Consider the following 13,563-nt stretch of genomic DNA (forward strand, 5'->3'; position numbering starts at 1 on the left):
TGTGGAGTAAAAAAGGGCAGAGTGTTTATTGGTTCTCAGTCTTCACACCATGTAGCGCATCACTCAGAAGAGAGGTCACAGCGCTGACCGCAGTCATGACACAGGCACAGACAGGCAAACAGAACCAGGTAAAGGGTGAAGGTCAAAGGTCATTTATACATCACCCCTGTCAACTTCGATGACTCGAACGGAGGCTGCTGTTGCTATCCTCGGTAAACAGTTGAATGACGCCTGACTGGTGCACAGGAGGCACAGATTCACATTGGTTCCACTTGTCCACCACGTCAAAGAAAACACAAAACACCTCCTCTGGTTGAACCCTTCCTCTCAAGTGTTAAACATTTTTACATGACCCTTAAAAAGACTGAATTCAGAAGGCGAGTCACTCAGAACAGTTAATACAGGGCAAATTGTGCAGACAGTATGGTCAGTTTAAAGGAAACAACACACGCTTGTAAAACAGAGGAGGGATTTTTCACGCTTGGCATCAAGTTTCTTCATGAAAAACCAAACTTATCTTAAAGGAAGTGTGCCAGACATTTGAATTTTCATCTAAAAGTAGATGATAAAGGGAGAGAAAAATGTTAGTAGTGATTGGCCTTGAAATCCACGAATTGACTAGATTGAGACTTCCCAATATCAAACACGCGTTTCCGTTATTTTGACCATACACTGTATAGAAAAGATAATAAAAGATATTATGATTTGGTTATTTCTGAAAAGAAAGATTGTTAAATCAAAATGAACTCAAATACACCTTCTAAGACGCCCCTAAAGCACTCCTCTGCTGCAGTTCAGAATAAAACTTGTAACTCGGGAATCCGCATCAGTTACACGTGTAGCCATTTCAATTGTCTTCTTCTATTATCATATTCAACGAACATCAGATAAAGCAAATACAAAGAAAGGAAATGTGATGGGGCTGTTGACTTTCAAAATAAGGGTTTGTTTACATCTCAGCTACCTCAGTCCACAGACCTTTCTGCAGATCCTGAAGTCTAGATTCAATTCCAGCTTAGCTGCACAAACTTCGTCAATACATTGCCAATGATAGCAAGTGCAGCTTTTGTGAGTGTCAGCCAAGAGAGAATAACCAGCATCTGTAGATAAACGCAGATCAACTCTCTCTAAACCACCCACCCTGAACTCCGTTCTCACTCATTTCATTTATTTCATTCACAGCCCTCTTTGTCACTTTGGCCAACCAGAAGTATTCAAAGACCAGTCAGCCTCCATCGTGCTTCAATCTGGGATTTTGTTGCCAGCTCCAGCCACAGTGGACACAAACAGATGAGCTCAGTTTACGCTTCCTCTTTTTTTTTCTTCACACCTCCAGTACAACACAACCCAGCGTGGCGTCACAGCGCGAGCTGGCAGTCAATCACATCGATGATTAAGTAGCTGCTTGCCCCCACCGCACAGCAGTGATGGCAGCCTCGAGGAATTGCCTAAATCCGTCTTGAATTACAATGCTTTAAAAAAATAGAGCAGTATGCACAGGCACACGAATGCACACACATACTTGCGGAGACTGTCACATTACGCAGGCCTGTCTTTGGCTTCCTCACTCATTCTTCCACAGGTTCCTCCACCACCACGTCTCCTTTAGTTATCATACAAAGGACTGAACGTCTCTTTAAGGGCACTAAACTGACTTTGTAATGTCTGACCTAAACGAAACTAGCAAATATGAAATGTTAGATTTAAAAGGTATGTTGTGTTGAGGACCGGTTTAATGTCAATATGAACTGGACATAAGCCTGGAGAGGAGAGGGCAGCCTGTGAAGCATATTAGAGAAGAATCAGCACTGCTAATACAGATACATCCCACTGATAGGCTGTTTCTATGTAACATGTTACCTCCTGAATACAGTACACGTGGAGCAGTGAAGGGATTGTAATGTTGGGCAAAAGATTGTGTAAACATACAATGTAAACAGCTATTTAAAAAAAGTTGATTCAAATTTGATGTCTGAATATTATTGGCAAAACACGTCTCGTCATCGTCTTCACCACCGTCCTGCTCATGTTTTCACAAAAACAAACAGGAAGAGTCTACTTGTGGCACACCGACACATTGGCGGTGAAACTGTAAATCCAAGGTTTTTCTCACCAAAACATACCAGTAACTAATTACACCACAGCTCACCCACTTCCTAACATTTCATCACCCCGAAGAAAAACCGGAATGGTAACGTCACTTGGCACTTATCATAACCAAGGTGCTTATGCTATTTCCAAATCAGATGCAACATTGTTAGGGCCTAAAAACTGAGCAGGGTTCTGGGCAAATACAGGGCAAAAAAAAAAATAACAAAAAAATTCACATGTACATAAAATATTCAAAACAAATGCTCCAAAAAAAGGGAGGAAAAAAAACACCAAAAAAAAAAAAAAAAAAGTAACATTCAAAAGTAACAGACAAAACTGTGCAATCATCTACGACATGGTAATACTGTGAACTGCACAATCCCTCCCAAAAAACGGAAAAGAAACTAACAACACAAAACAACATAAACATACAAGATTTAAAATAAACTCTGTATGGCTCCAGGTAGCTTTGAGTGTCTGCTCCACACCACAGGCTCCAACCATATTTAGCAACAAGCAGAGCAGGAGAGGAGATAAAATCACATATCATGAGTTCTTGTTGCTTTTTATCTTGGACTCTTTCACAGTTTCAAGTCTTTAGTGTTTAGTGTGTGTGTGTGTGTGTGTGTGTGTGTGTGTGTGTGTGTGTGTGTGTGTGTGTGTGTGTGTGAGTGAGTGAGAGTCCGGTGAACCGTGCATGGCCTTTCTAGGCAGACAACACCGGAGAGCAAAGAAATGCAGGTTTAGAAAAGGAGGAACTCTTGTCTAGCCAACCATGAACATGTCTTAGCTTAGATTTCTGGGATTATCGTACCTATGTGGGACACAGACAAGACTCCTTGAATTTCAGGGAACCCCCCTCCTCCCCCCCACCCATGGCAGTAATCCAAACACACACACATACGCACTGAACACTTAGTACATGACATAAAGGATGCCTAAGTTCGGGAATAAAAACTAGACACATTCAGGAAGTGTGGGAATTGTTTCTGCTGGAATTGATTGCGAATCAGAGCCCTTACGTTTACAACGATGCAATCAAATAGGCTTGTGTGCGTGTGTTTGTGAGTGAGTGCATGGTTCATGTAAATAATCCTGTGACTTAAAGCCAACTCAAGTGACTAAAGAGACCAACAATTCAAAGTGTGATCCAAGAAATTAAAAGGTGTTTTCAGACCCTCCCAAGTCCAAAGCGTTAGTCCGATGTGAGTGTGCGCGTTGCGATTGTGTGTCCAGACGAATAAAAGGTGAAAATCTTGCAGTTGAGCATGGTAGGGACACAAATAAAAATAGTTCACCCCTTGAAAAGGAACATAAAGGAGAGGATCATTTCTGTCCCTCCAAGGACAGTCAGTGTGTGAGAGAAGTCAAAGGGCTCCACTGATGGGCTGAACAAAAGACGCTGAGAGCAAATGGGAGACGAGAGCAGTGGTGCAGGTCCTTGTTCAGTAGTCAATACATCCAAAACACACACACACACACACACACACACACACACACACACACACACACACACACACACACACACACACACACACACACACACACACACACACAGGGTACTCTGGTTAAGGCAGTGGTGGCAGGTGAGGCTGCAGTGAGGTCGGGGCTAGAATTGGAGAATCGGCGGTCAGGGCTCATGGCAGTGAAAGCTCCCACTACTGAGTCGGTACTCCTCCTCATCCTCCTCGTCCGTTTCCTCATCCCTCTCTCCTTTGCTGTGTCGCACCCTCCAGCACAGGTCACTCGAATGACATCAGATTGGCAGGCACCTGGAAAAAGTGAGGTTAAAAAAAATAGATATAATATTCAACTGTGTGTGTGTATGTGTGTGTGTGTGTCTTCATACCTGTTGCCTATTGCTCTGACAGGCTGCACTCAGATGCTTGAACCAGAGGAGAGCATTCATTCTGTTTCCTGCCTGGTACTTGTAGGTGTTACCTAGGCAACGGAGACAAACAGTGTGAGGTGCCAAGTCTTTTGTTTCCACCTGCTCACTCAACGGCCTGGAAAGATGGCTGAAGCCTCTCTTGACTTTGGCCCGTCAAATAAAGTCAAAACAAAGTCACAGTGAAAAAGTTCCGTACAAAGTCAGATGATTAGTGTGTTTGTGTGTGTGTGTACAGTATCACCATCGGCGTTCATTTTATTAGTGAAAATAGTTGTTCACCAACTTAATTTCACAATGAAAAAGTAACTAATATCATTTCTTAGTCTTACTTAGTGACCCTGGATCAGTTGGTAAGAAGCATCTTGTTTTCAGTTGAGGTCACACCTCTATTATTACCGTTTTAATGTTATCTGATGACTTGGCGTTAACTCTCAAGCTGCGCCCAGACAGAGGTCAGTATTTTAGGTAACAGGTGGGTAATCAGTTTCTGAATGACTCGCAGCTCTGCGGTTAAGAGAAGCTGCAGTAATGCTAATGCTGGGTAATGACAGCGAGAGAGAGCGAGAGAGAGCGGTCGGTCTGATGTATCACTTTCTTCTAAGGAAAGACACCTGTTCCATGATAAAACTGTGGCAAAAATGTCACCAATGAAAGCTCGTCAAAAACAAAAACTAACGACTACAATTTGAATAAAACTAAAACACATTTTCTTCTAAATACCAAGACTAGATCAAAATTAGAAGCCAAAATTAGGATCGGTCACCATTTAAACCAAACTTCACTGAGACCTGACTGTTTGTTAATGTTGATAGTTTCCTCCGTGTGTGTGTGTGTGTGTGTGTGTGTGTGTGTGTGTGTGAGAGAGAGAGAGTGAGTGAGTGAGTCTCACCATGCTCAGAGTCAGTCAGCAAGAAGACATCGGGATGCTCAGGATCGTCAGCCATAATGGCCATGAGACCAACCACACACACGCTCTTACTGGACGTGGACTTGAACTGATCAGAGGAAAAGTGAAAACATGATAAACTCTCTTGTTATACATGTGTTTGTCTAAATGTCAAAACTGAAGTGAAAGAAATGGTGACACAAACGTTCTGTCTCTGTGTGTGTGTGTAAACACTCAGTCTTGCATGTGCACTCCACAAGGTCCTCATTAGCCTGAGTGACACACAGGACTGCAGTGATGTCACTGGTCTCATTATTCAATGAGTGCTACCATCTGTCTGTCCCTCCGACCCTGACCAGTGCGCACACGCACACGCACACACGCACACGCACACACACACAATCAGTTTCTCCTCCTGCCTCTTTTCTTCTGTGTGCTCTCCTCTGAGCTTCTGTACAGTTTCAGTCAATGTTCTGCAGTTCAGACACTTTCACACACAAACACACACGAACAGACATGCCTCCTACTTGTTTTTAAATGATGTCAAAACTACATGAAAGAGATTTTTGCATTTCATTTCCTTTTTCCCTGGTTTTACCACCAGGTAGAAAGCACATGAAGACGAATTGCAAAGTGTTTCATTTTGTCATAAAACTGTAGTAGAGTGAGGAATAATGGCTATCGTGTCGTCTCTTTATAAAATGGACTGCTTTGGTACATTTACTTTCACTTCTATCAACAACTGCAGGTCATGTGGAGGACGTCTGACACTTTGAGATGTCTCTCCCCAGTTACGGCCTATCTGTTGTCCTAGCCTGCCCAAACAAGCAGCATCTTTCCCGCACCTGCTGCAACAACTGCTGGCCCTGGATGCATCCTCAGACTATTAAACAGAGATTGTAGACAGACCAGTGTGTGTGTGCGTGTGTGTGTGTGTTTGCGTGTCTTACATGTTTTCTCTCAGTGGCCTTCAGGGACTTGGCAGGGTAGTAGTAGAGCTGGGTTCCACAAAGAGCGACCCAGTATTTGGTCCAAGATGCCACCTGGAGGCACAAAGTGAAATCTGCTCACACACTGCAGACCCCATATTGATTTGATTAAAAACTACAGCGTGGCACTGAGGTGCCCAGATTCTTACAAGATTAAGCTCCACGGGATGTCGTTTGGACACTCCTGCTTCTTACTATTTTCTACATTTTAAAATAAGACTGAACACCAATCAGAAGAAGAGAATCGATCGGGCCAAGAAACACAATAAGTGAAAATTAGACCAGTGTAAATCTGATGAGTCCAAAACGTGAAATTTTCAGTTCCAATAGCTTTCTGAGAACCAGACATGGCTAACATGATGATTATCCGCCTCTGTGTTTCTCATTAGGAAGAATGGAGAAGGATCTGTGATGGTGTGGGGGCCATCGCTAGTACAATGTTTGAGATTTATTCAGAATTGAAGACGACACTTAACCAAGTGTGGCTAACACAACATTCTGCAGTAACACAGCATTAATCAGATTTTCTCTTCGTGGGGTTATCATCAGTTTTTCAGGAAACAGCACAATGAGCCAAAGCGACAACCTTCCAGGGTTGAACAATGAGGCCAATGTGGTAGTTCCTCCATTAGGCACTACAGGCAGGCTCTAAATGGGAGTCCGTGTCCTCATGTTAAAGAACTTTACACCAGAAATAAACAGGTTTACAGCCTAGTACAAAAATGGTTCTGGTCTCTGTTAGCTAATTTAATGTAATTCCGAGTGACAACCTCCTGAAGTATTTGCCAATAGTGTGCAAAGCTCTCGTTGAGGCAAACATTGGGAACTCTCAGGAATTTCAAACCCAGAACATGTTTTGATTCGTTTATCACGTTTTTCTGAGCGATTTCATTCCATATTTGTAATTTCACAGTTTTGATGTCCTCAGTAATATCCAACAAAGTGTCCAAACTTTTGACTGGTATCGTAGTCTATATAGTTTACAGTCCATATAGTTTACAGTCTATATAGTTTACAGTCTATATTCATCCGTGCTGCATCACCTCCTTCAAGTGAATGACGGATGAAGATTATAGTTTGGAGACATTAAAGTCTTTTCTTGCTTGTGCTTGGATGGATGACTGGACAATGCAAAATAAGCTTCTCATTGCATAAACACATTCAAAACTTGGACAACTAATACAAGAAAAAGAGAGTGAGATGGACGGAAAGCAGGAGAACGAAAAAGGGACTTAGTGAACCCACTAATTAATACTCCTGGTGTAGAGACTTGTCAGATGGGGGAAAAAAACTTTAGACCTTGTTACATCATCACAAAACCTCGTAAATCATCCACACCACCCATGACTGTTTCAAGATATTTTAAGTACATTAAAAGCTCCAGATTTGTTTCCAGCCATGAAAGAACAGGATAATCTCAAAGCAAGTATGAAAATGGATTAAGGGACACAAGAAAAACAAAAGCAAAGGGGGGAAAGTAAAGCCCAGTCAGACATGAAGAGAACTACAATTGAGTCTGAGGAACAGACAGAAACAGGTCTGCAGGTTAAAGAGTCTCTGAGGCCCCATCTGTGCTCAGCAGACAGTATTTATTGCCTTCTGTATAGAGTACATGTAGGTAATGTGTGTGTGTGTGTGTGTGTGTGTGTGTGTGTGTGTGTGTGTGTGTGTGTGTGTGTGTGTGTGTGTGTTCTTACAGTTGGTTTCTTGCCCTCCTTAAGCACAGTCTTCCGTCTCAACACCCCCTGCACTGTGACCGCTCCCGGATACAAGTGAACTGCAAGCTCCTCTGACTCAGCTGAGCTGCAATGGGACAAAGACAAACATTACAGGCAGTATATACAAGAGGTGCAGCCATGCATGGAAACATACCAGATCAACTACTAGAGTACAGGCAGATGCAATCTGCAAAACAACCTTTAACCCGGCTTCATGCATTCGTAACTTCTTTTTCACGATAGCTTTTATCTGTCGTGTTCTGACAGAAGTGAATTTCAACAGATATAAATCTCAACGCAGCTATCTGCAGAAAGAAGAGCAGAGTCAGGGCAAGGTGGTGTGCAGATTGTGTCTGTCTGGAGGATCAGAGCAGGAAGCTCAGTGCAGGAGCCTCGTGAAGCCTCGGAGAGGGCAAGAGAGGGGGAGGGAAAGAGAGAGCGAGAGCGTGAGAGGGAAGGGAGGGAGGGAGGGAGAGAGAGAGAGAGAGAGAGCGAGAAAGCGAGACCATCCCTAACCGCAAGGGAAGCTTAATATGCAACGTCCATTAGAATTGGCTTTATTAATCCTGAAGAGTGTGCTCCTCTCTTCTTTAGGAATGAGGATGTAACCGTTTGTTTTCCAGTAACACATGGAGCTCAGTGTGACTCTGGAAACTCAGTTTTAGCTCCAAACTGTGAAATACCTTGGAAACTTACCACAAGAAGGAGTCTAGGTTGACTATAATCTCAGGATCTGTTTAGATGAGACCTGGAGCATGTAGCATTTAGAGCCTTTTTAGCTTTTTTAATAAGGTGCAGCAGCTTATTAAAAGCTTTTTATATCACCGTGAGCTCCAGCTTCAGTTGTCCTGTCTGCCGAGTCACCGCTTTGATCTTTAGCTGGCTGACATCGAGACTCCCACACCTCGGCTTCAACCGCAACATGTGTGTGTGTGTGTGTGTGTGTGTGTGTGTGTGTGTGTGTGTGTGTGTGAGAGAGACATGCACGTAATTCAAGAGAGCAAAAGGTAGATTAGAGACTGATTGTATACAGCGAAAGATACAGAATCATAACCCCACACAGCTCCTTATCCCTTCACCCGATTTGTGATTGTCACCAGCAGACGCGCACTTATTTGAAAGCACAAAGATGATCCCAGTACTACACGCACGCTAAGCACCAGCACACAGCAGCCCCTCGCAGGGACTGAGGGGGCGAGAAAGTGGGGGTAAGAGAGGGTTTGGTTCAGATCGAGTTGGTTCCGGTCGGGATGGGTTGTACCTGCTGGGCCTCAGAACTCCTCTGTAGGGGATGCGGGCCACACGGGTCACTGGGCCCAGAGAGTGATAGAACCGAGTCCTGTTCAGAATAGGATAAGACAGGATAGAACAGGATAGGGGGCACGGGATACTGTTAAAGCTGGTTTTTTTTTCGTCGTCGTTGTTGTTCCCTTGAAACTGCATGGGTTAAGGCTAGATGAGGAGCAGTGATTTGGTGAGAGGAGTTACTGATGGATGCGTGTTTTCAGGGTTATTCAAAAGCTTCAAGAAATGGTGTTTTGGAAAAGAGGTTAAGATGATTTTCAGGCCAGTAGATTCTTGAGCGGAGAGGTTTTTACTTTAGATCTGGTGCGTGTGGCTCCAGACACTTGTTGGGATAGTGAGACTACTTGTTAGGGGATTTGAATATTAAGCACTTAATTCATTTCAGGCTGCTGGAGAAGCAGATGTGTCTTTATATATTTACTAAAGGCTGAGAACAGAAATTGAGGGATGAGGCATGACGGCCTGGGCTGCAAGGCTAAAAGCAATGCTGTGCATGGCATGTGTGCGTGACCTTTAATGGCAGATCGTTTAGCATAACTGTGTCTTAAAGCCAGTGCTTTTAAAATGACTTTATAACATCAGGGATGGCCATGTTGTATTCTCTGCTTTTTGCATGTGGATGTGATGAAAAAGCACAGCCGACATGAATGTATTAGCTTTACCTCTCAAACGCTGGCCAAGACACCTCTTCACTGAGCTCGGAGCCCTCACTGCTCCCTGTGCACGGATACAAATGATCACAAAAGATGTCAGGGAGGATAAAAAAAAACAACAACAACAACTGTGCATGAAGTTTATAATGCAAGTATATATGTTGAAGTCATACCAAGTGAAATGCCACTGGACAGAGTTGAGCTCTCTGCTTGTCCTCTGGTGGGACTGTGGCTCTCCATCACACTGTCGTCCAACAGATGGCGAGAACCAGCGTTGGGAAACGTAGCACTTTTAAACTCTACCGTGTTCATCTTATGGATAAAACTGTGGAGACACAGAGAGATTCAGAGAGAAGTGTCAGTGGTTTTACTTTTTGCTGTTTCCACCAACACCTATAAAAGAATTGCTTCTTGTTAACTACAGATAAACTGACTTGTAGCCCAGGCTGTGGCACTTCCTGTGTCCGTAGGGCAGCAAGTTCCTGGGGGACGGAGGCGTGGCCGGGACTTTGGTTCCTTCAGCTGCTACCATACACTTACGGCCGCAGAGAGGAGATGCTGACGCTTCCTGGCCTGTAAGCAAGGATGAGAGTGAAGAACAAATTTACGAATCAGGAAAAATGGAAAGAATACAGATGACGCATAGATTTTAACATTTACTGCCCATTGGAGATCCACACTCGAAACTCACCGACAAGATCCTCTTTGGAGGCGTTTGCTCGGGGTGTGCTGGTGCCTGGCTCAATCTTCTGTGACAACCTAAAAACAAAAAAGGAATATTGATAAATCCAATAGTCTGAAATTATCTATAAATTTGTCATGATAATCATAATTGTGTGAATGGTATTTTTTGGGAAACACAGCTAAGCAAGAAACAAAATCAAACGAGACCAAAAATCTATTTTGATTATCATAGCAGGAAAAGCGTTGTGTGTTTATTTACATTCTATTTTGTTTTATTTCTTACTTGTAATTATCGTCTTCCACAAACTTCTGCAGCTCCTCGATATACCTGACTGAGTTGAGATACTTCTGTACATGAGGCAACACTGGTATATCTGAGAGATGGAAGATACAGACAGGCATTAGAATAAAAAGCACACAGAAGGTCATTTTTGGTAACATGTGATCACGTATCTTGGCAACAGTGTCTCAAATGATGAAAGAATTTCATTGTTTTAATAATTTATTTATAGTACTTCAGACTTTTCCTCCAGGCAACCGCCTCAGTGTTGCTAGGTTATAGCCTGGAAATTATGGAAATTATGAGTGTACATATTATTTGTACTGATGTAAACCTACAGTGAAGGACTTTAACTTATAACTGAACAGGTCTGGGTATTGTTCATATCGTTTCAAAAGTTTTGATACTGGTACCAAAACCAATAGGCTGACTTTGATACCAATTCTTGAACATTTTCTGAACACTTTTTTTTCAATACCAAATAATACCAATGTTTCCTAAACTCCACACATGGAGGCTACGCTACAATTTACCAGCAATAATTCAATCATGCGGCTCGTTGAGACTTTCCAAATGTTTTCAGACCAGACAGATTCAATTCTGATCATGAAACGAGTGTGTCAAATGTGATTTTGGAATTAGCCTCCCAGGCCGAAGAGGAAGACTAAAGTTTGGCACTGCAGGTTCCCGTCTTAATTTCACCTCTCTCTCATTTTTCACAAATGAAAAGTTTCATTTTTGGGGGGGATTTATCCTAAATAATCTGTGTATATCTTCTCCAAATTCACACTTTACAAAAACACACAGAGGTACTGAGGAACAGCAGAGATTCTTTCAGTGTCTCCATGGCAACAGGAAATGAAGTGGCGAGGCTGTTATGCCGTTTCCTCCAGCCTTTGTGCCAGCTCCTTCCTCCCCTTTAACTTTTGTTCCTCCACACAATGATGGACACAGTCAGATCTCAGGGAAGAGGTAAAGACTTGTGGTTTACAACCTGACATCAACTTAATCATCTGACTTCCTCCAGGATTAAACTTGGGTCCTCTTCTCTGTCCAGCCACTACAACACCTTGCTATGCCATGAACGTGTGGCTGTGTGAGTCTCACCGTAGGTACAGGATCTCTGCAGGTCCGATATGATTCTCAGAATGTTGTTCATCAGGTTTGATCTCTGTTCGTTCTCCAGTATGCTGCCGGTGGAGGGGTACGCCGAGTCTATATATGTCAGATCAGACAGGTACATCCCTAAAATAAAGCAGCAGACAGAAAGAGATGCGTGCATTAAATTAGGGGAATACACAGCCCTTCTTCCTTTATGCACTCATCCCTCAGGGGGCCAAGAGACCAAGTGTAAGCCAAATGAAGACAGCGTCCATCTGTTGGAGGTGTTGTTTTAACCACCTGGGAGGAACGCAAGGATTTTCAGTTCAGCTTATTGGAAAGCAGACATGTGGACATAAACACGGCTGGACATCGTAACAGAGCCAGCTTTCCCTGGATGCATGATGCCGGTGCCATGCAGCTGTGGGTTCCTTGGTGTTAAAACCTGCTGGTAATTGCAGACTGCTTGTTTGATATCACATGGGCAACAACAGACAGGGATGAAAACTCTGCACAAACGCACTTGTTTGCATATACTTTGGCTCAAGTTTCAAAAATACTTTTATTTTGTCCCGATGGGTCTAAATGGGTGCCTTGAGCGGATGACTGATGTTCTCTTCCGCTTGTCCAACTCAAGGCCAGCCCCCACCCCAGTTCGGTCTCTCATTGCATCTTTTTGGCAGCCTTGGAGCAGAGCGGAGATTCTTAAATCTCTACATAAATATTAACATGAAGAGACAAACCCAGGAGCAGATTCCCACCACTCTGAAAAGAGAGATTAACTAAGCTTCACGACAGAACTGATGGTGTGACGTTCCTTCCATTCGCTCCTTCTTCTTGCTCAAAGTTTCCTTCACACGCCAGCGTTGAGATTGAGTGCAGATGTAAGAAAAGTTATCACACAGTGGACTACATGACAACCGTAACCCCACACCCCACCCTTTCCTTGGAAAACAACAGTATAATATTCACAGATGTGTCTGCATACAGATGCATCTACAACACTGTGCATGCAGAGCCTAAACACAGTACAGCAGGGCCAGATCCAGCACATAAAAAGAGCAAAATCCTGTCCTCAGGATATCTCTCACACACACACACACACACACACACACCAGCATCTGACTGGAGTCAGAGAGAGCGAGCGAGAGAGAGAGAGAGAGAGAGAGAGAGAGAGAGAGAGAGAGAGAGAGAGAGAGAGAGAGAGAGAGAGAGAGAGAGAGAGACCGAGAGAGAACAGGAGAAGCAGTTTTAAAAGCATTTGGAGACTCAGCTGAAAGAGGGAGAATGTGAGAGATGGGGGGGGGGGAACAGGAGGAAGAGAAGGATCCTGATGGCTTAACCGCTGTAGATGCTCTTCAGAGAGCATGTCAGGGATAACAGCAGTTAGTCATGCACAAATCCATACTGCCTGGAACACCCACAGACAGATGCGCTCCCAGAGAACCTGTGGTTAGGGTACAGCAAGTGCTCTCATACCAGTTTTGCCACATAGAAAGTGTCTGAGGATCAAGTTGGAAACAAGGGGAGAGAGGGAAGACATGTCATCACAAAGCTCCTCCTCCATCTGCTCCTCTGAGCTGCTTATCTAAAAAAAAAAAAAAAGAAAGATATTTCAGCACAAAAAACACATCTGTGCATGTCTTGGACCCCTTCGCTCATTAAAGTAAACGACAGCGGTGATAATGAGTGAGTCCAGATGAGCACCGACTACACCAGGATCAAGTATTTTTGCTCAAACAGCACCACAAATCAGTTTTATCTGCCTGCTTTAGTCTCCAGCTCTCACAAATCCAGCTGTTCTCGACAGGAAGGAGCTGAGAAACCCGAGCAGCATTACAATCAGCTCTTCTTATTGCTACAGGAAAAAGCAAAGAAGAGAGCGGCGATGTAATTGAGGAGAGAGGGGTCGGAGCAGCTCGGCCCGAGCACCAGTGTCAGCAAAGCATTTTTGAATTTAAACAG

General features: G+C 43.6%; 1 protein-coding gene across 5 annotated transcripts in view; it reads right to left on the minus strand.

The window, feature by feature from the left end:
- ralgps2 (Ral GEF with PH domain and SH3 binding motif 2) overlaps positions 1–13,563 on the minus strand; it is a 71,125-nt gene continuing 57,562 nt past the window's right edge. For 4 of the 5 annotated variants that reach the window (XM_069150043.1, XM_069150046.1, XM_069150044.1 and 1 more), the window contains exons 10-21: positions 11,605–11,742; positions 10,501–10,591; positions 10,225–10,292; positions 9,968–10,106; positions 9,707–9,858; positions 9,543–9,597; positions 8,837–8,914; positions 7,555–7,660; positions 5,819–5,911; positions 4,872–4,977; positions 3,941–4,032; positions 1–3,863 (exon numbers count right to left, since the gene is read on the minus strand). In XM_069150043.1, coding sequence (XP_069006144.1) covers positions 3,834–3,863; positions 3,941–4,032; positions 4,872–4,977; positions 5,819–5,911; positions 7,555–7,660; positions 8,837–8,914; positions 9,543–9,597; positions 9,707–9,858; positions 9,968–10,106; positions 10,225–10,292; positions 10,501–10,591; positions 11,605–11,742 — 1,148 coding nt within the window. In that variant the 3' untranslated portion in view covers positions 1–3,833. The remainder of the gene's footprint in view (positions 3,864–3,940; positions 4,033–4,871; positions 4,978–5,818; positions 5,912–7,554; positions 7,661–8,836; positions 8,915–9,542; positions 9,598–9,706; positions 9,859–9,967; positions 10,107–10,224; positions 10,293–10,500; positions 10,592–11,604; positions 11,743–13,563) is intronic. The other variant, XM_069150047.1, reaches the window with a different exon arrangement.

Source organism: Embiotoca jacksoni, unplaced genomic scaffold (genome assembly GCF_022577435.1).
Source record: "Embiotoca jacksoni isolate LCO1_2020_lvr unplaced genomic scaffold, fEmbJac1.0.p SCAF_16, whole genome shotgun sequence".
NCBI lineage: Eukaryota > Metazoa > Chordata > Actinopteri > Embiotocidae > Embiotoca > Embiotoca jacksoni.